Source organism: Choristoneura fumiferana, chromosome 25, assembly GCF_025370935.1.
Source record: "Choristoneura fumiferana chromosome 25, NRCan_CFum_1, whole genome shotgun sequence".
Classification (NCBI taxonomy): Eukaryota; Metazoa; Arthropoda; class Insecta; order Lepidoptera; family Tortricidae; genus Choristoneura; species Choristoneura fumiferana.
Genome location: NC_133496.1, coordinates 14,094,889 through 14,117,471, shown reverse-complemented (window position 1 = coordinate 14,117,471; position 22,583 = coordinate 14,094,889). Strand labels below are relative to the sequence as shown.

The 22,583-nt window shown below is 40.0% G+C and overlaps 1 protein-coding gene across 1 annotated transcript in view; it reads left to right on the top strand.

Moving 5' to 3' along the window:
• mbc (dedicator of cytokinesis protein myoblast city) overlaps nt 1-21,742 on the top strand; it is a 39,164-nt gene extending 17,422 nt beyond the window's left edge. Inside the window, exons 14-22 of the mRNA XM_074107544.1 lie at nt 770-944; nt 12,359-12,463; nt 16,079-16,249; nt 17,556-17,773; nt 18,574-18,812; nt 19,282-19,434; nt 20,476-20,683; nt 20,991-21,089; nt 21,565-21,742. Of these exons, the coding sequence (XP_073963645.1) occupies nt 770-944; nt 12,359-12,463; nt 16,079-16,249; nt 17,556-17,773; nt 18,574-18,812; nt 19,282-19,434; nt 20,476-20,683; nt 20,991-21,089; nt 21,565-21,742 (1,546 nt within the window). The remainder of the gene's footprint in view (nt 1-769; nt 945-12,358; nt 12,464-16,078; nt 16,250-17,555; nt 17,774-18,573; nt 18,813-19,281; nt 19,435-20,475; nt 20,684-20,990; nt 21,090-21,564) is intronic.
• The last annotated feature ends 841 nt before the right edge of the window (nt 21,743-22,583 follow it).

Here is a 22,583-nt window from a genome sequence, read left to right as displayed (position 1 = left end):
GATGGCGCACTGTTGCGTGAGGTTTTTAAGTATGGCTTTCAAAGTCTGTTATTACGGCGTGAAAACAATGTTTAGATTAAAATCATATTTAATACACCTTAAAACCGTACCATATAAATATCGAGCATGCCACAGTGTTGCATAGTCCCTGTTTTGTTCGGAAAAAAGGGAGGACAAGGTTTCTGAAAGACAAAACTGTCTCAAAACACAGACATTCATTGCCCCGGAACGCATATTTGCCATAATTAATTTCAGATATTGCAAAATATTCACAAAATTATTCTAATTATAAATAAACCGCGTAGCTCACCCAAAAACTATGAGGTTTGACATTTCGGGGACCTCACGCTACACTAGCGCCTCTAGCGGCGAATTCATTCGCGATAGCCCTCATTCCGTACCGCGTGCTATGCCGCTACACCACTGATGGTCAAAAATAAGACCATCACTGGGAATCGAACCCACCATCAGTGGGGACCATCAGTGGTGTAGCGGTATAGCACGCGGTACGGAATACCGAGGACCTGGGTTCGATTCCCAGTGATGGTCTTATTTTTCTGGTTTTCCTGTGCATCTATATTGCAGTTTGTATTTTCAATTTAGGTTTTACGGGATGACCGTAAAAGTAAAAATTTGGAATTGAAATAAAAAATACAAAAAGATTCCAAAAAACCAATCTTACCGAGCAGGTATCGATGGACTATTCATATTCAACTGCCGAACGTCAACACCAGTTTATAATCTACAAATTTACTATTAACCGTTCTAGCGCGCACGTAGTCCGAGCGCTGGACGCGCTCCCACTAGGCCGTCTAAGCAAGCAGCGCATGCTGGCTCTATTGGAGCTAGTCCGGGGCTCGCTGTGCACCGCGCCCGCCGCGAGGGCACTGTTGCTGCCACACGTTGCGGGCACTGTCAAAGCATTGCTAAAGGAGAAAGTTGAGGTAAGCGGGTAAGATGGAGGTACTGACTGACTGAGCATGGACCTGTATTCAAGTGGATGATCTGGAAATGTAAACAATTACTTTACTTACCGGCGACCTTATAGGAAAGTTAGGTATAGCGGTTAGGTACAGCGGTTGAGCAAAGTAATTCTACTTCCTACTATATTATAAATGTGAAAGTTTGTGTGTGTGTGGGTGTGTGTGTATGTTTGTTACTCCTTCACGCTAAAACGGCTGAACGGATTTGGATGAAATTTGGTATGGCGATAGCTGGACATCTGGAATAACAATAGGCTACTTTTTAGCCCGATATTCCCACGGGATAGAGATAAAATCTTGAAATAACAAGTGCTGGGCTTAGAGTCATGGAATATTGTGCAGTTGTTCTTAACACGACCTCAATGAAGATCACGATATAAATTTTGGGATTTCCCAGGGGAATTTTGTAAAATTCCGCAATTTCGATTGAAGATCGAATAGTTTACGCGAACTAGTGTTTATAGTTTGTTGATTTCCAGACTTTTCTTATTAGTTGTGCTATAATATAAGAGATACATTCATACTAAATTTCAACATTCTAAGACAACCTTTTTTACACTTTTACCAAGATTTTTACGCTGCTTCAAGGTGTAGTAGACTTGAATAATTGATTGTATTCTAGCTTGATACCTCCTAGTGTTCCTGAAAAAAAAAAGTCCTTGGCACACGGACAGACAGGCGGACGGTAAAAATTCATCATCCCAGCCTATATACGTCCCACTGCTGGGCACAGGCCTCCTCTCAGAACAAGAGGGCTTGGGCCATAGTTCCCACGCGGGTCCAGTGCGGATTGGGAACTTCGCACGCCCCATTGAATCGCTTCGCAGGTTTGTGCAGGTTTCCTCACGATGTTTTCCTTCACCGCAAAGCTCGTGGTAAATTTCAAATGTAATTCCGCACATGGAACGGTAAAATTTAGTGATTCTATAAAAGTTCAGTTTTTCCTTCTCAAAATCAATCTATACTTTTATCATCGACCAGCAGTTAGGTCGACTGGAGCCATCCACTTTAATACAGGTTCGTGATCGTAAGTCATTTAGGTTAGTACTTGGTTCGATATTGTGCCAAGCACGCGCTCTTTTAGTCAATGCCTACACCACACGGACATTTTAAGTGACGTAAACTTGCCGTCTGGTTTCCACGACGCAGCCTAAAGCTTTAAAGCAGCCTAATTTTTAAAGCACTTGTCCAGGCTTGCAGTTTGTAGTCAAGTGTCATTAATATTGTCTGTATACACTATTTATTACACCAAGATACTAAAGTGACATTATGAAATGTCAAATGTAAAAATAATGTGACCAGCATAATACGAATAGTGCTGCTCTCTGATTTCGGTTTTCGACATTATTGCAAATAATCGATAAAACATAATATTTTATGTAAATATAAATGAAATGAAAGCATTCAATATTCTTATTTCCACAAGCGTTGAGCTTTTAGACGGAACTTGCTTCGAATCAAATTAAATTTAAACATCAACATCTACAAAAAGTCGAATTATCTCTTATACGGTGACATATTCATTCGACCCATTTTACCTTTTTTCAGAATGTCTTAAGTACCCTACGTGTCTTAGTACGTCACAGATCCGTTCATATCTTAACATTTTATATGTATAACATAGGTACTTACCGAAACTTTTCGGTGATTACCGGTTGTGGCACATCACTAGTTATGAGATGTAAAAAACAGGTAACACATGAAACTTCATTTTAGTATCTTGGTTTAATAAATAGAGTATAATAGTGTGTTTTATAACACGTGGAATTGTGTCCAGCTAAGTTTATAGTCATTTGTAGATTAATTTACTATTAACCAGTTTCTCGGGTCGGCAAAAAGCAGCACCGGCTCTTAGCTTGATCAAGGTAGCCCTTTCGAACCCAGCCGCTGGGTGAATATTCGGGCGTTTGTACCGCCGCCATTGTTCTCAACACTTTTTTTATCAGATTTCTTAAGGAAATTGGTACAACAAACATCAACATGTGTCAACATTCATCAATATGCGTCGGATGTTGATGTTTGTTGTACTTATTTCTTAAGAAATCTGATAAAAAAGTGTTGAGAACAATGGCGGCGGTACAAACGCCCGAATATTCACCCCGCTACGATCGTGCGGGTTAATTACATTTGAATTTGACATGGATTGTACATAAGGTCCACTGTCGTAACTCTTGCATTTGAATTTTGAACTTGTCTTTTCATACTTGGCTGGGTTCGAAAGGGGTAGAGCAAGATTGTCCACGCTTCTGCGCCTCTCAAAAGGCTTCATCGTAATTTTATTTTGCACACGAAACTGGAAAGTGCCATTTGCCACCTGGCGCCTAGAATGACCAATCTTGCTTGACCCCAGGGCCGGCGCTGGAAATGTCACGACTCTTGAGAATTTGCGGAACCCGTTTCCCTTAAGGGAATAGTCAAAGAGTTGTTACGAAGGGAATAGACAAGGAGTAAAGTTATACCGTTTCCACTAATTTAACTGGATCTCCTGTTGAATTGAATTTTATTTGTAGCTTTTGTTTTTTTTTTTCAAGTGCAATTTGCACACAATTTTTCATAGTTTTTAGTCTTAACTCACTGACCAAATCAGAAACCATTATTGTTATGGGAATAATAATAACGTGTCCTACTGTCTTATGGGCATAATAATAATAATGTGTCAATTTGTCCTGTGTACTATAACAACTGTCCGTCCATGTGTAAGCTGAGAAATGGTATGTATAATTAAAATTCTACATGGCAACACTGAGTCACGGAATCAAGACGTTAATTAGTTGAAGTCCATAAATTATGTGAGACGTTTTGCTAGATTCTACTCCTACGTCGGAAAATAGTTTTGGCAACTATAATATAATTGTTTGCCACATTAACAAAGTGTACACAGCATTATGAACAAACTGTGTTGATGTCAATGAAACATGTTGCTCAACTGAAATACGGATAAATCTTGCACGTAATCAAGTAAAAGCTGTGTATAATAACTATTTAAATTTGTTAGAGTTGTGTGTTGTGTGGTTACTTTTTGATTTATTGTTCCAATCTGCTGTTTTAAATTGCATCAATTGCGAAAATTTTTGTCCTTACTTCTTTCTGTTGAAAAAAACAACATGTAAAAGATCGCTCTGAAGCGATACGGATTTTCTCTCTGTATATTATATTTCTGTATCGCTACCAATTTCAATAAACAATCGTGGAAAAAATCGCCAAAACGTCTTACGTAGTAAATGGGTATTCCTCAAACAGATATTTAAATTGAAAGCGAATCCAGCAGAACATTTTTTCCCTTTGTTATGTTTTTACTGTTTTTGTATGATTCCTGACCACTGTTGCTGTGTACGCGCACTTAGCACTATATGAATTGGCCCGTAGCAATCTAGCATCAGCGAAAGGCGACGGGTGAGATGCGAGCGAGTTTTGGACTGGAGTTTTTCTCATTCATTGCAAGGTTTTTGGGAGAACTACAAAATAAGAATGTTACATTCCGTGCCTGATACGTTCCTATTACGATCATGGTGTGGTGTGATACAGTGTAGCGTGTAGAAATCTTGAGCCAAAATGGGCGCCACTCAGCTATGTGTCACGAAAATCTCTTGACTGCTTTATTTCGTTTAAAGAAACCTCTATCAATAAAATTCTCGTCCAAAACTCGCCAGCACGCCACGAAGTCGCCGGCAGGCGTGTAAATGTTGGTCGCTCCAGTACTGAGGTAAGCACGCACGCCGATGCATGCGGACTGTTAAGCTCCGACGGTGCGAGAAATATCGTGAGATGTATACATTGCAGGCCGCGCGCCTATGAAGCTGTTAATTGACTGAGGTTTGTCGGCAATGTACTGCTTCCATGATTTTTCTCTTGCCTTGTGAATGGGGCTAGCACTGTGTTTAATGTTGTGCTTGTGACGAATGTGACGTTTGCAAATAACCAGATATCGTTACGCGCTACGCTCGTAAACAGAAGCAGCGTTTTTACGCTCTGTAGAGAAAACTGCCTGAAATGAATGGGTTAACGTGAAGGTTGGATTTTTGAATGATTATTTCTGATAATGTAAAAAAAATAAGCGGTTTAAATGCAATTAGGATTCGCCCTCGCCCGTTGTGTAAAAACATGATTCTACTGAACATAAGGATGAGTAAAAATTCTGTGTTTTTGAACTTGGCCTTTGAATCCTTATTTACCCGAAGTTGGTTGTAAGTAATTAAAACTTATGAAAAATACTACTGAATTAAAGTTAGAGTTAGAAATAAATACACCATGTTATCAGCGATACACTGATTTAAGCCGAGGACTTGAAACCTTACAACTTCTTTTTTTATTTGCGATCGTCACACTTGCCGCAAAAGTTACATGTAAGCGAAGTGGCCATGCCTCGCTATATTGCTGCTTGCATCTCTTCTAACCAGTGTTGTGCGAACGAGATGCAAGTATCGACAAATGAGTAACGCATCGTCAATACCCGTTCTGTGTTGTTTTTGTGTGTAACTAATCAATTTAATATAAAAGGGTACATTGCAAGAATATATAATATATATAACTAAAAGATGTGTGTATTTGTTAATTATCACCTTTCAGAAATATCAAAGGTAATTGTTTTATTTTTGTAATTCTTGCTTTGAATTCTTAATTTTATTTATACGAGAAACAATAAATTTATAGGTTTACTTATTATAAAAAAGGCAGACTGTCACATACGTCGTTTGTCATTTTATCAACTAATTAATTATAATTATCATTACATGAAAGACTAATAATATAGAATAACTTTCAAATTTTTCTTGTAGAATGAAAGAAGTGTTTTATCGCGCCATTTTAAACACTTAACCTTATTTAAAATAAAACTAACTATTTTAACAAGGTACCTACAGTCCGTTTGCAAATTCATTGGTTTAAAAAATAATTTAACCAGCAATTCAGAGAGCTATATATACTCGTAGTAAATTTTAGTATGTCCTTGACACCTGTTGTCTCTTACATTTTATAAGTTGATCGATACTTTTTTAATGTTATAAATGCAAAAGTTACTGTTTGTATGCTACCGCAACATAACCGATTAAGATGAAATTAATCATGGACACCGGGAGCAACGTGGGATAGTGTTTATCCCGGCAAATTGCATAGTTCCTGCTGTATATAAATAATCGAATTCTTGACATGCGAAGTCACGGGCAAAAACTAGTATAACAGTAAATTAAGAAGGAACGTGGTAGGACCTTGTGCAAGGTCCGCCGTGATTGCTACCACCATCTTGCTCGCTAATCCTGCCGTGAAGCAGCAGTTCTTGCATTGTTGTGTTTCGGCGTGGAGAGTAAGACAGCCGGTGAAATTACTGGCCATTGAGGTATCCCATCTTAGTCCTCTAGGTTGGCAACGCATCTGCAATACCCCTGGTGGTGATCTCTACCATCAGGAGACCCACTTGCTCGTTTGCCATCCAGTCAAATAAAAAAAAAATTGCTTTTAATTGAAACTTCTGGTATCTTAATGCCTAGTATAATCTAGGAACATCTCTGTTCAACGTAGATAATATACGAGTAGGTACTAATGAATTTGCTCTCGGACTAAGTACCATTCATACAACATCAATTAAATACAAGGCATCAAGCACGGTGCTCACCATTAACAGGTCGTTGCAATAGTTAACAAGTAACAGAAACATCCTTGAATTATATCGTAGCTATTTAGGGACGTAATCCATACTAATATTATAAATGCGAAAGTGTGTTTGTATGTTTGTCCGTCTTTCACGTCGAAACGGAGCGACGCATCGACGTGATTTTCGACGGGCCAGAGAGTGATATATGCTACTTTTTATAACAGCGCGCGATAACCGAATTCCACGCGTACAAAGCCGCGGGCAAAAGCTAGTTATAAATATTTAATGTTAGTAAGACTCGTGTTAACAATGATCTCCCGTTCCAATTTGTCGAGTGTAGGTCAGTTTTGTAGAAAATTGTGTTGGTTTAGTCTGATCAACGTCTTTAACACGATTAGCCACTAGAGCGTCCGATATTATCGGGTCCGATACTCGACTAGTCGGAACGGGAGTAAGATCCCATATACTAATTCGGATTTTTTTTAGTCGTTACGCTTTTACACTAAAGCTAGGTTTCAACCAGAGATGTGCGAGGTTGGTTACGAGGAATGTGTTTGTTATGATCAATAGAAACGCGTCATTTAGAAAGAAGGATAGAAAACATTTTATTCGTGACAACATTCGAAGAAATAAAAAAACCGGCCAAGAGCGTGTCGGACACGCCCGAAATAGGGTTCCGTAGCCATTACGTAAAAATTAAGTAACATTTTTCTAATAATTTCGTATTTTATACGGAATCTTCCAAGTTTAGGTATATTTTATACCTTAGGCTGCTATTTTTACTCTTAAACTACTAATAATTCTCAAGCAAACTTAGCCGTTATAGTTTTCCTTGAAAGTTTGATATACTTACTACCATCCTGAATTATTTCAAATTTTTCCACTCTCCGGTTTAGATTTTAGAAGGGGGGGCGGTACCATTTTGTCGGCATAGTTTACATATATATCCGTGCAAAATTACAGCTTTCTAGCATTGATAGTCCCTGAGCAAAGCCGCGGACGGACAGACAGACAGACATGGCGAAACTATAAGGGTTCAGTTTTACCATTTTGACTCCGGAACCCTAAAAATAGTGCACGAAATGGTGCCAAATCAGGAAAAAATCTAATAGCTGTCCTCGCTACGCACAGCTATAGTGGAAACAGTTGAGCGGAGCGAGGATAGGTAAATGAAGCGTTTCTAGTTCATGACACGTTCCTCGCGCATCCTCGCACATCTCTGGTGGAAACTCAGCTTAACGTAGCACAGTGTAATAATTTTCAAGTAGTCCTTTTACGAACAGACATTAGAAGTACAACTTCTTTAAGAGGGCATTGATGGCTGATGGATTTGCTCTCACACTGCATCATTTGCTCTTAATTGAACTGTACGTCTGATGTATGTCGTATGTTTAACCCTTTTCCAGGCATAGTGCATATAGACCACATAAATGTGCACAAATATTCGACCTTACTAATTTCACAATATGGTACAAAATCACTTGGTCGTTAAAAATATTATGTGTATCTAATTTCGCGGGGCCTGGAAAAGGATTACAGCCTTATTCATAAAAAATCCTTATTTGTGGTTTGATCGGTCTGTTACTTAGCAGACTGATTAAGCTTGTTAGACGGTTGTCAAGAAGTATGATTCATAAACGCTTGCTAGCAGTCTGCAAGTTGTTGAGCTGCTGGTAGACGTATTGTTGTCAAAGTCATTTTTTCAAATTTGTGGCGGCCATTTTGTGACTTAGCAGGGAGATAAAGGAGGGTCTACGGTCCTCTAACTTTAGCAGAGCCTTGATCGACTGATTAGCGCTAACAGTACGTTTATGAATCATGTTTTTTAGCATCGGGCTTTCAAGGAGCCTTCAAGGAGGCTCTAACTTTTTATGAATAACGCTTTTAAAGTATATGGTATCTTAATCTCCGTGTGGTTTGTGTGTGTGTTGTTACTAATATACTATAATATCAAACCGCGTCGCACCCGCATCATGAGATGTGCACACAAAAAGTGACCCTTATTTAAAAGAAATCACCATTTATTTACAAAATGTTCACCCCCTCCCGGCTATATTTAATATATGTACACTAACTTATTTATGTGTGTGTTCACGTGTGGGCATGTTGTGTGGAATCACTGTGTGTGTGACTTGTCTTTAGGTGGGAGAGTTTAGTTTAGTTTTAATCATCATTGTCATTTGGGTAAATATACTCTTTTGGGGGAGTTTTACACTGGTGCAGGATTAATTTAATTGGCAGTCCTGTGGTAGGATTTAGAAATCTGATGGCAGTCTTATGGTCACCCTTAGTTAGATAGATAATATATAATTACTAGGGCCTGGAATTTTGCGTGCGCCTATTGACAGATTGTAGGGAGAGCACCGCTTTTTATCGATGTTATCGACAAATCGATAGTTTTATAAAATTAAATAAAAATGATACATACTTTTTTCAGCGGTCAATGATGAAAAATGTTCGAAATATCGGAAAGTTTAATCCGTTTAAATTGCTTTATTGAAATCACTATAATTACGAACACCTTTATATTTTATTACTTGAGAAAAGATCCCTCTGAGACCACTTAATGTTAGGTAGCTTACCTTGTTTGTCCCTGTCCTGTACCCTTCGATAAAATAAAAGAGAAAATATTATTTTGTATTCCTTCAGTTCTTACTATAGCCAATATAAAGTATTTTATAATAATAATATTCCAAGCAAACATATTTATAATTATGTATTAAAGTTACAACATAAATTAAATAAAACTATGGATTTGTCGATAGCATCGATAAAAAGCTCTCTCCCTACAATCTGTCAATAGCCGCACGCAAAATTCCGGGCCCTAAAATTACCATCATCACCATTGTTAGCCGAAAAATCACTTTTGGAGATCATTTTTCCCCAAGAAACGCTACATTGACGGTTATACGATACGTTAAAATACAGATGAGGCACCACCTTAGGTGCTTACTATTGTTTATTTCTCTGTTGTTACCATCGTAAGATATGAAATAAATTAGCAAGAAGTTTGCGTGCAGTTTTTCCGACGTCTATGGAACTACAATGATGAACGTATAGACGTTGGTAGTTATGTTTCAGTTGAAATGCAGTCTGTAACGGCCCTTAAATATTGCTTTTATCTTGAAGTTTCGACCGTATCTTCACTCTTGACCAGAGCCGCTGCTATGTGGCCGGAACGTTGAGTTAATGTCGCTATGTGCTCTAATTAATGGCTTAAAACATCGTATCATCATAGACCATGCCATTAGCTTTTCATAGTGAAATATGGGGTTTTTAAACAGTCCAATGTGTGATAAGGTTATAAAGAATTTGGGTGGGTTTTGGTGGGTAGTTTTTAAACGGATATTAGTTGGTATGAGTGTGTTATTGTTCTGTGTTTACTTACTTATACTTTTACTAATATCACATTATTATCACTTCAGTCTCACTTGGGTCCAGTTTCTCGAAACAAACAAGTCAAATAATATTATTGTTTTTATTCTAGTAAATAAAACAAAGGAATAATGTTAATAGACTTATATATGATTTGCTTCGACCAACTGGGTCATGGTATCGTCACATTATTTTTGCCAACTTTGTAAAATCTATCGTTTATTATTTGAAGATTCTTTATTTATTTATTTCTCGTATTGTTATTATTTTTAAGATAGTAAATTCAACTAATTATTAAATACTAACGTTCGTCTAATTTGACTTTTGAATTAAATCGAAACTGTTTACTTGATCGTATTTTGAAAAAAAAAAGAAAGTGGTATCCCTGTTTGGCCCCTTCCAGTAGAGTATACAATAAGTTCGAAGGAATGACGGACATAATAAAAATATAACGAAGTAAAAATTATTTTGTTTCTCTATTGTTTAAACACTACGACAGTTTGATATGATCAATCGGCAGTATGATGCTGGATTCCGGAGTACGTAATTGGCAATAGAGAGCGCTGTCCACTTTCACATTAGGTCCCTGAGTCGCCCTTTACGACACCCACGGGAGATGAGTCCGGCCTATTCTAAAACTGGTCACGGGTCGGGCGCGACAGATGTAACTGGTGAGAATCGACCCCACAGCCACGAGCTGAGTTATGCCGGAGATCGCCGAAATGTATTTTTTTATGCAATGCACCTATAGTGGCCACAGTCTTGGTCTTCTGTTTGCAAAAGTAGCCAGCCAAATAAATAAAAAACAATAAAAAAATAAGTACATAACTGGATTTAGGTACTTCTGAAGTATAATAAATAATAATAAATAATAAATAAATATCACGGGACAATTCACACCAATTGACCTAGTCCCAAAGTAAGCTTAGCAAAGCTTGTGTTATGGGTACTAAGCAACGGATATTAATATAATTATATAGATAGATACATACTTAAATACATATTAAACACCCAAGACCCGAGAACAAACATTCGTATTTTTCATACAAATATCTGCCCCGACACGGGAATCGAACCCGGGACCTCAAGCTTTGTAGTCAGGTTCTCTAACCACTAGGCCATCTGGTCGTCAAAGTATGATCGAGTAAACTGTTTTTAAACAAGTTGAATATACTAACACCCTAATATTTTTATTAATATTTTTATTTTATAATAACAGCGACCCGATGTAACATTGCAATGATTTTTGATGTTGGTGTTTCAAAATAAAAAATAAACAAAATAACCAAAGAGCCTTCGATGTCGCTCACAAACTAAAATTGTGTGCAAACTCTTGATGTGACGCATGAAAACGTTCGATTTGACAGTTGACAGTTGGCTGTCAAATTGACGTGTGTGCATGGCTGGTCATTGTAAATTATTCGTTTTTTTTTCAAAATTTATTATTAAAAACTTCAATATTAAAAAATATTTTTTTATAGTGACCAGTTTGCATTTTAATTTGGTGTACGCTTTAAACGGTATCAGACACGGAAGCAGGTTATTTATTACAAAGAAAACAAAGTGTATCTATCCTATTCCTTCCTTGAAAAACCGCCCACGAATGTTGTTCCCGTTCTGAAATTCCTTAACAGCTAGTATCGGCTGATATTCCCCTACTCATTCCTCACTCCCTTTACATTGAATACTCTCAGTGAAAGAACTATCATATTTTTCAGTCACACGCTGATTAGTTCTACAGACCGAGCTAGAATTCTCAGTCTTGTGATTTTGAAAATTATCTCAATAAATTTTAATTTCTCAAACTCTACATCGCACATTCGGCAATCTTACAATTGATTTGTGATTTATGAAGTACACGAGGACTTACGAGGATAAAATTTGCTCTGCACTTCGGGCCGGATATCCACAGAGCTAATTTAGGCAACTGAGGACCAAGCGTAACCTAGAGCCCCCCTAAAATCTAGCTCAGCCCATCACTCCCACCACTCGCTTAGGGCTCTCAAGTACAAAAATAGTCATAAAAGTGAACTAAGCTACAAAATATTATGCTTTACCCCAGTTTATCGTATAAATGACAGTACTATCGTTCTTGAAGATTTCATAGCATGAATGTAGTATTCATAGTTTCGGAATAGTTCCTACCTTAAATTCTCTAGAATACGTGATAAAAATATATAATTTCATTCACATACTACTAAAGTACCTATCGAAAGAAAATCTTATCGAAAAAAAAAAACGAATTTATCGTCTTAATCCGCTGTGACCCAGCATACATCTGCTTAAACTATCCTTCTTTATCCTTTAAATCCCCTCTATCCATCGATGTTCCACACACAGTTAAGTCCACCTAAATGTGCCACCAAACTGCCGTGTCGGTACCGTTCGTCCACCAAGCAACCGGGTGTGACAGTTGGATCGCGAGGCGGCGCACAAGTCGCGCTCCGTGGACAAGGCGGCGCGGCTGCTCGGCGCCGACTGCTCCCGCCTGCACGATCCCTCGCAACACCAGCAGATCGTATGTATAACTAGATAAACACGCCTATTGGAGTATGAGACCCACCAAAATTTCGGGTGGGTTGGTCGGGGGCCTGTTGTGCATGGAAGCACACTGTTGCTCCCATCCGGCGCACTCGAAAATCTATTTCGTTTTTAATACATATTATATAGTTAAGACATAACATAACACTTAGGGCAGGCTTTCGTCGTCTGTTTTTTCGGATTACAAGTTTATGGTTAGTTGAAGGCCAGAGTAAGTGAAGAGTGTACCTTACTCTGATCATGCTAAAGTTACATTTATCCGTTGTTTTTCATTAAGTAATATAAGTTACCTTAGACTTATTAGTATATTAAATGTAACACGAAATAATTCTAAAATCGTTTGGTGGAATGCAGCTACCGAGAGCAAAAGGTCAGTGTTAATATAAAACTGTATCCACCCACAGGGTGGCACGTAACGAGAGACTCCATAATGGGATATTGCTTATACCTTAGTGCTATTTTTAGCATGTCAAACTTAATTAAAAGATCTGATATATATCAACCCTAGTTTATTTATTACATGTATTATAAAAAAATATACAGATTGGGTCATTTAGATCGGTCAGTATGGGCAAGTCTGAAACTATAAGACATACAAAGATCTGTTCTTAGGAACCATGTCATCGATTTTATTAACAAGAAAAACTGCATTCATATCTTAATAAAAAAAAACTTGTACTCAACTCGGGAATTGAACCCGGATGATTTGAAAAATAAAACTTACATTATTAAAGAATATGAAAACAATGCATATTATTCATTCTATATATCGTATTTTGTAGTAATATTCATTGCTTATGACCTACACTATCGATATCCAAAAACAAAAATACAATTTTTTTAAAACGACCTTTTTCGATTCCTGTACTGAGAACAAGTTTTTTAAATGTTTGAATGCAGTTTTTCTTGTTACTGAAATCATGTGGTTCCTAAGAACAGATCTTCGTATGTATGTATGTATGTATGTATGTAAACTCTTTATTGTACAAAAGAAAATTAACAAAATACAACTGACAAACTATGTATGTCTTATAGTTTCAGATTTTCCCATACTTGACCAATCTAAATGAGCCACCCTGTACCTAAGATAAGATATTCTAGAATTTATATGAGACAACATTTTCTACAGCTCTCTTTTCGTTCCATTCTGTATAAGTACCTACACTATTATTTGAACAGCGCATTGTGTTTTTCAAACATTCCGCTTAGTTAAGTAATTGTCAGATCTTTATAGTAAATACGACCAACTTGATGCACGAGACAACCTGTCCGTTGATGTGTGAGATAAAATACTACCTGTCTCTGTCTTCGTACAAGTCTGGTCGCACTGTACCTATATATCAACACACAGAACGAACTTCACTTTTAACACACTAAACTCTACCCATTACATCGTATAATGCTATGACCGTAATAGGAACGTGCCAGAAACGGAATGTCAAGCGCATACATGACGCGTTCGCGACGGTTGGTTACGAAACGTGCTAGTGGGCTCTCATATTTTTCCAAGCAAAGAATCCTACTAATATTATAAATGTGAAATTTGTGAGTGAGTGAGTGAGTGAGTAATGTTTGTTACTTTTTCACGCTTAAACGGCTGGACGGATTTTGATGAAATTTGGCGGAAAGTTAGTTTATAACCTGGAATAAAACATAGGATACTTTTTATCCCGATATTCCCACGGGATAGGGATAAATCTCGAAAGAACAACCGCTAGGCTTAGAGTCATGAAATTTGGTATGTAGGTACTTGGACGTCTGGAATAAAACATAGGTGATTTTTTGACCCGATATTCCCACGGGATACAGGGATAAAATCTTGAAATAACAACCGCTGGGCTTTGAGCCATGAAATTTAGTATGTAGGTAGCTGGACCTCTGGAATAACACATAGGCTACTTTTTATTCCGATATTCCCACGGGATAGGGATAAAATCTCGAAATAACAACCGCTGGGTTTAGAGTCATGAAATTTGGTATGTAGGTAGTTGGATGTCTGAAATAACACATAGGCAACTTTTTGACCCGATATTCCCACGGGATACCTAGGGATAAAATCTTGAAATAACAACCGCTGGGCTTAGAGCCATGAAATTTAGTGTGTAGGTAGCTGAACCTCTGAAATAACACAAAGGCTACTATTTATTCCGATATTCCCACGGGATAGGGATAAAATCTCGAAATAATAACCGCTGGGCTTAGAGTCATGAAATTTGGTATGTAGGTAACTGGACATCTGAATAACACTTAAGTGACTTTTTGACCCGATATTCTTACGGGATAACTCGGGATAAAATCTCGAAATAACAACCACTGGGCTTAGAGCCATGAATTTGGTATGTAGGTAGCTGGACCTCTGGAATAAACACATAGGCTACTTTTATTCCGATATTCCACGGGATAGGGAAAATCTCGAAATAACAACCGCTGGGCTTAGAGGCATGAAAATTTGGTATGTAGGTAGCCGGACGTCTGGAATAACACATAGGCTACTTTTTATTCCGATATTCCCACGGGATAGGGATAAAATCTCGAAATAACAACCGCTGGGCTTAGAGGCATGAAATTTGGTATGTAGGTAGCCGGACGTCTGGAATAACACATACGCTACTTTTTATCCCGATATTTCCACGGGATAGTTTTGTAAGTAAGGGACCCCATACATCCCTGTATTATGTTATTATTAATTTGTAATATTTTATTTTGTAAAAATGACTTTCTGCCAAGCTTCTTGCGGCGCATTCTTCTTGGCAATGATGGTCTTTCCGAAAGTGCTGGTATTTAAAAAAATGACGTGTAAAAGTGCCCATTGCGGCCTATTTACCTACTGAATAAATGATATGAAATTTGAATTAGGATAGGGAATTTTTTTGAAATTTTAGCACTGGGTTTAGAGTCTTGAATTTTGTACAGTTATTCCACAATAGGGGAATTTTGTAAAATCCCGAAAATTTCAATTGCAACTACCAGACCGAATAGTTTACGCGTGCGAAGCCGCGGGTAAAAGCTAGTCAAAACATAAATGTGAAATGAGAGCCAAGTTCAATATTTATGATATATGCCTCGATTGTTTACTTTAACGACAAAAGAAGTGAGATCTAAATAGGTGCCAAGTTCAATGGTCAGTCCTGAAATTTATTTATAGCAAATTGAAATAAAATATTTTTTTTTTTTTTTAATTAAATTTGTTATAAAATGTTTTTATTAACTAACTAATTTGGCTCAGGGACCCAAAGAGGGTCTTGGCCTCCGAAACGAGAGCACGCCATCTGTCCCGATCGTGCGCAGCCTCTTGCCAGTCGTCGACTTGGAGACGTCGCAGATCAGAAATGTTTTATTAACAACTTAAAATATAATTTCTTCTTATAACTTAGGATAATGTATTGAAGCCTAAGGTCTGACTTAGCTATGTATCTAGTTCTCATATACGAAGTACCTAACTAAAACTACAACTTTCGAAGGCTGTTCTGTTAGCTTGAACGTGTCTAAAATATTTTTCCGTGGCACTTTGCTGTTACCGTAATGGTATGATAGAGTGTAATGGGCCGAGACCTTTATACTCGAACACCTCTCACGCAATATTATCCCATAGGTGGAACTCTGCGTGGAAACACTGGGCGAATTAGTGACGCTACTGGCCCGCGAAGACGTCGGCCCCGTAGAAGCGGACAGGGGCGAGCTGGCGAGACTGCTGCTGCCCACCGTGATCAGGGTCGCCGCTAACATGATGAAGGAGGAGAATCTCGGTGACGAGGCGCTGTTGGTAAGTCTTTAACGATAACGATACAAATGTCCTGTGACTTCTATTGACACCTCGTTTGTACATCGTTGATACGTACTGACTCTTTTCTCTTTGGAAGTTAATAGTACGAGTATAGTATCTTATATAACGTAGATAGAAAATTTTAGTGGAAGATATTTTAAATTTTCAAAAAAAAAATTCTCAAAATCCCGTATAAATTTTTCTTTAAAATTTTATGCTTTTACTATTATTTAAAATGGTATGTTACTCCTTATGATTCGTTTTGATCAGTATCGTAAAATGACCAGCGTTTTTTTACTATTTGGTGGATCGATCGATCGATCAGATGTGTTCTGAACCCAGCGGTCCATGCAAATATCGAAATGAAATGAAAAACATTTATTTGAGACACAAAAAAAATATCAAAAATAAAAGAAGAGGAAAGGGTACGTTAACTATTTTATGTGCCCGAAATGAGCCCGCCTCAGCATAAATGCAGACTCCTGGGATGGAGTCAGCGCTATCTAACCATATATCGGGGTGAAAACTAGCCTGTAGATGTGGATTCACAATTGTGCCCGTGTCGTTTCATTTCATACTGCAGAAGTTCATCATCCCAGCTTATATACGTCCCACTGCTGGGCACAGGCCTCCTCTCAGAACAAGAGGGCTTCACACAGGGAACTTCACACGCACCATTGAATTGCTTCGCAGGTTTGTGCAGGTTTCCTCACGATGTTTTCCTTCACCGCTAAATGTAAATCCGCACATGAATTTCGATAAACTCAGAGGTGCAAGCCGGGGTTTGAACCCACGACCCTCTGCTTGAGAGGCGATAGGTCAAACCACTAGGCCACCACAGCTCCCTGCAGAAGTTATTTCTATCAATTTTTCTATCACCGACTACATGGGTGAATCAATTATTTCTTGTTGTTATTCTGCCCCATTAGCGAGGGGACAAAAGTACATAGTAAAGTTTAATAGAAGAAATGTTGTGTCACATTAAACTAACATGCTTATTAGTTGAACAATTATAGAAGGCTTAAAACTACCATAAAAACGCATGTTCGGCAAATTTTAATCCTATAAACTTACGGTTTAAAGATTGACCCAGTACCACTACCATGAGTTTACAGTGACCGTACTCGATAGCGACGGCGTATGGAGAATTGTACAGCGCCCCTACAAATAATTTACGCCGTCGCTATCGAGTACGGTCACTGTAAACTCATGGTAGTGGTACAGGAGACCGTAACTATAGCAACGAGTGACAAGAAAAATTTGATCGACCCACATATCACACAACTCAATCTTTATTTCCCCCCAGCGCCGAATAGTGAGCATACTCCTAGACATAGTCCGCCAGATGTCGGAGGAGCAGTACGCGATCGTGGTGCGGGCGCTCGAGGCGGAGGCAGGCGGCTCGGCCGGCCTCGTCAGCGACGCGCTCGCGCTGCTGCAGGCGCTGCTGGTGCGGCCCGTGTTCCGCGCGCACTGGGCTGACATGCTGCTCGTGCAGCATTATGTCATGCTGCATGCATTAAGGTGACTGATTTGATGCGTTTATAAGTTAACACTAAAGGCTCACCAGGAAAATAAATAAAAACCGGCCAAGAGCGTGTCGGACACGCCCTAGATAGGGATCCGTTGCCGTTACGAAAATAATCCCTACTAATATTATAAATGCGAATGTAACTCTGACTGTCTGTCTGTCTGTCTGTCTGTTACGCTTCACGTCGAAACCACTGAACCGATTTTGATGAAATTTCGTATAGAGATAGTTTGAACCCCAAGAATCAACATAGAATACCTTTTATTCCGGTAGAGAACGCCACCGCGCGATAATCTAGATCCGCGCAGACTAAGTCGCGGGCATAAGCTAGTAAGTAATATTTTTCTAATGATTTGGTATTTTATACGGAATCTTCCAAGTTTAGGTATATTTTATACCTTAGGCTGCTATTTACTCTTAAACTACTAATAATTCTCAAGCAAACTTAGCCGTTATAGTTTTCTTTGTAAGTTTGATAAACTTACTACCATCCTGTTTTTTTGCAAAATTTTCCACCCACCGCTCGATTTTTTAATGAAAATTTGCACTTTAAAGTTGAATATTTCGCAAACAAATCACTGAATCGAAAAATCGTTTTAGCAAAACTAAATGACTAGTCAAACGACAAGTTTCATATCTATACATTTCTCGCAACAACGTATTTGTAAAACGGTTGTGAAATTAACTTTGCTCAAATAAGTTTTGATGAGATATTAGTGAACCGATTCGATGATCGACATAGACGGAGGAAAACTAATATTTGAACCCACACATTGTTTGTTATTGTTCATAGGCTACTCTCAATAACGATCTGCAACCGTCTCCAAGCGGTGGACGACACAGACGCCGAAGGCACCGCCGCCGCACACGCGACCTGCCGCGAGTGGTTCACTACGTGTGCCTCCCTGGCCGCCTCGCGCCCGCTGCAACTGGAGGCGCTCGGGGCGGCGCGGAGGGCGCGAGTGGCCGCCGCCTGTGGGGACGTGAGGAGGGCCGCTGCTGCGCTGCTGAGGGAGATGTGGTTTGCGCTGGGTGAGTTGAGAGACAAGGAGAGAGATAGAGACGCACCTGACCTGCTATACCGACCCTGTTTTTCGTGTAGGTACGTACACTGAAGATAAGTACAGTCAGATTTGTGGATATACGTAGAAGAACGAGGGTCACCGACATAGCCAAGCGAATTAGGGTTGAATTGACCGTTAGGGCCGAAAGGTTCTGGAGTGGAGACCTCGGATCGGCAAGCGCAGCGTAGGACGTCCGCCAATGATAGACGGATGACCTGATTAAAGCTGCAGGTTCACGGTGGATGCAGGCCGCTTCCAACCAAGGCAACTGTAGGTCTATGGGTGAGGCCTATGTCCAACGATGGACATCCTATGGCTGAAATTATTACGATGATGAATAGTTATGAGTAAGACAAAGTCGGCGCGGCGGAGCTCCTGTTTCACCTTCAATTGATATTAGAACTACATGTAATTTACCTATCTATTCTTGTCCACAGGCGACCACAAGCGATCCTTCATCCCATGCCTGGTCGGTCCGTTCCTCGAAGTGAGCTTCCTCTGCGACGAAGAGGTTCGCAACACGACGATACCGCTGTTCTTCGATATGATGCAGACCGAGTACAACCATAGCGTCAGCACTGAAGAGAATTGTAAGTTTATTTATAACATTATAGCTCCATCGATACAATAAAAACTATCTTAAGACAAATCCCAAGTAGCACAAGTTGGTCGCATAACAGCCGGATAATGGATTTCATTTACATTTAAAGCTGAATAGCATTGATGTATAGTTGCTGAATAGCCGGCTATTCAGCAACTACAACTCTTATTTGGGCACAAATTATTATATATTTCAGTTCTTATTCAGGCTAAGCCATTATCAACGGAACTGGAAGGCAATACGCAGCTGTATGATCACGAGTGAGGTCTTATAACACTTTATATAAGCGCATAGTTCACAATAAGACCAAAAGTGAGTAATTATATTGCATTCTGTGCTGCTTGGGAAGAGACGAATACATAATAATATGTAAACAGATACATGTCACTCACGTAATAGTCGAGGTATGCCCGAAATATTTTGAGCTAATCCGTGGCTCCTTTTCAAGTTGAGATGGATCGATCGGAATCGGATCAGAAAGCCGACTACAAATGATTTAAAAAAAAATAAAAAAAATTAAAATGTTTATTTCAATAAAAAATGCATAATTACTTGATTAACCTTAGCTTCTAATCTTAAATTAAAAAGATTTTTTGAGTTAAGGAGTCTCTAAGTTGTTTGTACAATGTGATCCTAATATAATCATTCTCATATTGCTATACCCACTCAATTTATCTTGACATTCGGAACTTCACGGTGAAATTTGCACACGCTTTTAAACGAAGCAACGAAACTATTAAAAACTGTGTTAACTTTTACAATAAAAACATAACAAATGCCGCTAATAAATCTACATGTAGGTATTTTTAGTCCAATTGTGTTCGAAATACTGAGAAACGTGTGTTACAATTGACCGCTAATCCAAACCCTAAATCAAACGGAGCATAAATAAATAAACCGCAACAAGCTCGGACGCGACACCCGTCGCGAACGTCCTGCCACGGTAGGTAGTAGTTATATAATAATAGTTGAATAATGAGTTGATTTTATATTCCATGTGCACGTGGACTTAAACACACCTTTTTTCCAGCCGACAACAACCTCAAAGATCTCGAAAGCGAGCTCATAGACAAGATCGACGTGTTAGTGGAACGTGGCAGCGGCGATGTGGCGTGGCGCGCTCGCTTCGTGTCGCTGTGTGGCGCGCTCTGTAACGCCGCCTCGGGGGGACTCAAGGTCGAAGCGTTGACGCTGGTCGCTGCTGCCGCTAGGCAGTTGGACACACTGCTACAGTACAGGTGAGGGTCGCAGAACTGATAGATAGAAGTACCTCATTTGTACCTGAATCTTCCAACGTTGGTCGCTGCTAATACCAAAAACAGCGTGTTTTAGCCATGGAAAGTATATAAATTATTGATCTAAGTACTGTAAAACTGGGTTCTTTTCAGCTTCTTTGAAGCGAATAAAATTGTCGATTTAGTTGTCAAATAATTGATGTTACAGCTTACTATTGCCATATAATGGAAGAATCGCGTCTTGATAGCCCAATACCCTATTTGTGTGCGAATTAAGAAATTATCGTCTTTATTTTCATATTTCCAACAGGGCGGCGGCGCTGAAGTCTGCAATCTCACACAGAATGCTTCTGACCACAAAGGTGTTGAATTTCTACAAGCAGATCGATCGGCCGCACATGTACATCCGGTAAGTTGATGATCCAATTAAGAACATGCAGTAAAAACGTGCCAAGTCGAAACTTTAATCGAAATTGTAACGATTTGTCTATAAATTATAATAGTGTTACGTATCTAAAAACACTATAATGGTAGATCTGCTCAATTGTTCCACCCTGGAGTCCTAACACTATTCTAACAAGCCCAGACACGGCTATAGTGACATCCACGAAGACGCGTAATTTTGACAAAATTAGACATTAATGACATTGTAATAAGAATCACGGCACGCGTCATCGTGAATGACTCTACGTATAGGTGAAGTTGTTCTGATTTGAAGGTCCAGTGCCTAGCTTTCGGCTCCATCATCAGATCAGCTCGATGGTTCCATATTATTGTATTGTCATCTGAACTACTTACGCATGATCAGTAGCACAACCAAGAAAATCAAGTGCAACAGCTAGTGCTTTCATATATAAATAACAATACATGACTGAAATGAACAGCTACATCCACAAGCTGTGCGAGATGCACCGCTCGTGCCAACAGTGGGCCGAGGCGGGGCTGGCGCTGAGACTGCACGCCACGCTGCTGAGCTGGCGCGCCTCGCCGCTCGCCGCGCCGCCAGCCGCGCCCGCCGCCGCCACCGAGCGGGACCTCAAGGTGACTGGAGACACTCCATAGAGGCGGGCTGGCGCTGAGACTGCACGCCACGCTGCTGAGCTGGCGCGCCTCGCCGCTCGCCGCGCCGCCAGCCGCGCCCGCCGCCGCCACCGAGCGGACCTCAAGGTGACTGGAGACACTCCATAGAGGCGGGCTGGCGCTGAGACTGCACGCCACGCTGCTGAGCTGGCGCGCCTCGCCGCTCGCCGCGCCGCCAGCCGCGCCCGCCGCCGCCACCGAGCGGGACCTCAAGGTGACTGGAGACACTCCATAGAGGCGGGCTGGCGCTGAGACTGCACGCCACGCTGCTGAGCTGGCGCGCCTCGCCGCTCGCCGCGCCGCCAGCCGCGCCCGCCGCCGCCACCGAGCGGGACCTCAAGGTGACTGGAGACACTCCATAGAGGCGGGCTGGCGCTGAGACTGCATGCCACGCTGCTGAGCTGGGACACTTGACACTAAATTGACCTAGTTCCAAACTAAGCAAAGCTTGTACTATGGATACTAGGCAACGGATAAACATACTAATATATTCAATCAAATATCTGCCCCGGCCGGGAATCGAACCCAGGACCTCAAGCTTCGTCGTCAGGTTCTCTAACCACTTGGCCATCCGGCCGGCGTAAAGCCACAGACGGTACTTATTCGAATCGAAAATATTTATCTTGAAAAAAAAAACTTTGCTTTCGTTGAGCAAGCGTTGGTATTGCGAAAAACAATAATTTAAAATATGTACCCATCAGGAAATCCTCTACCTGGAAGTAGCAGACCTCCTCAACCAGGGCCACCAATGGGAGATCGCCGTCGAAGTAGTCAAGGAACTAGTGTCTGTCTACGAGGAGGAAGCTCTGGGCTACGGGCCGCT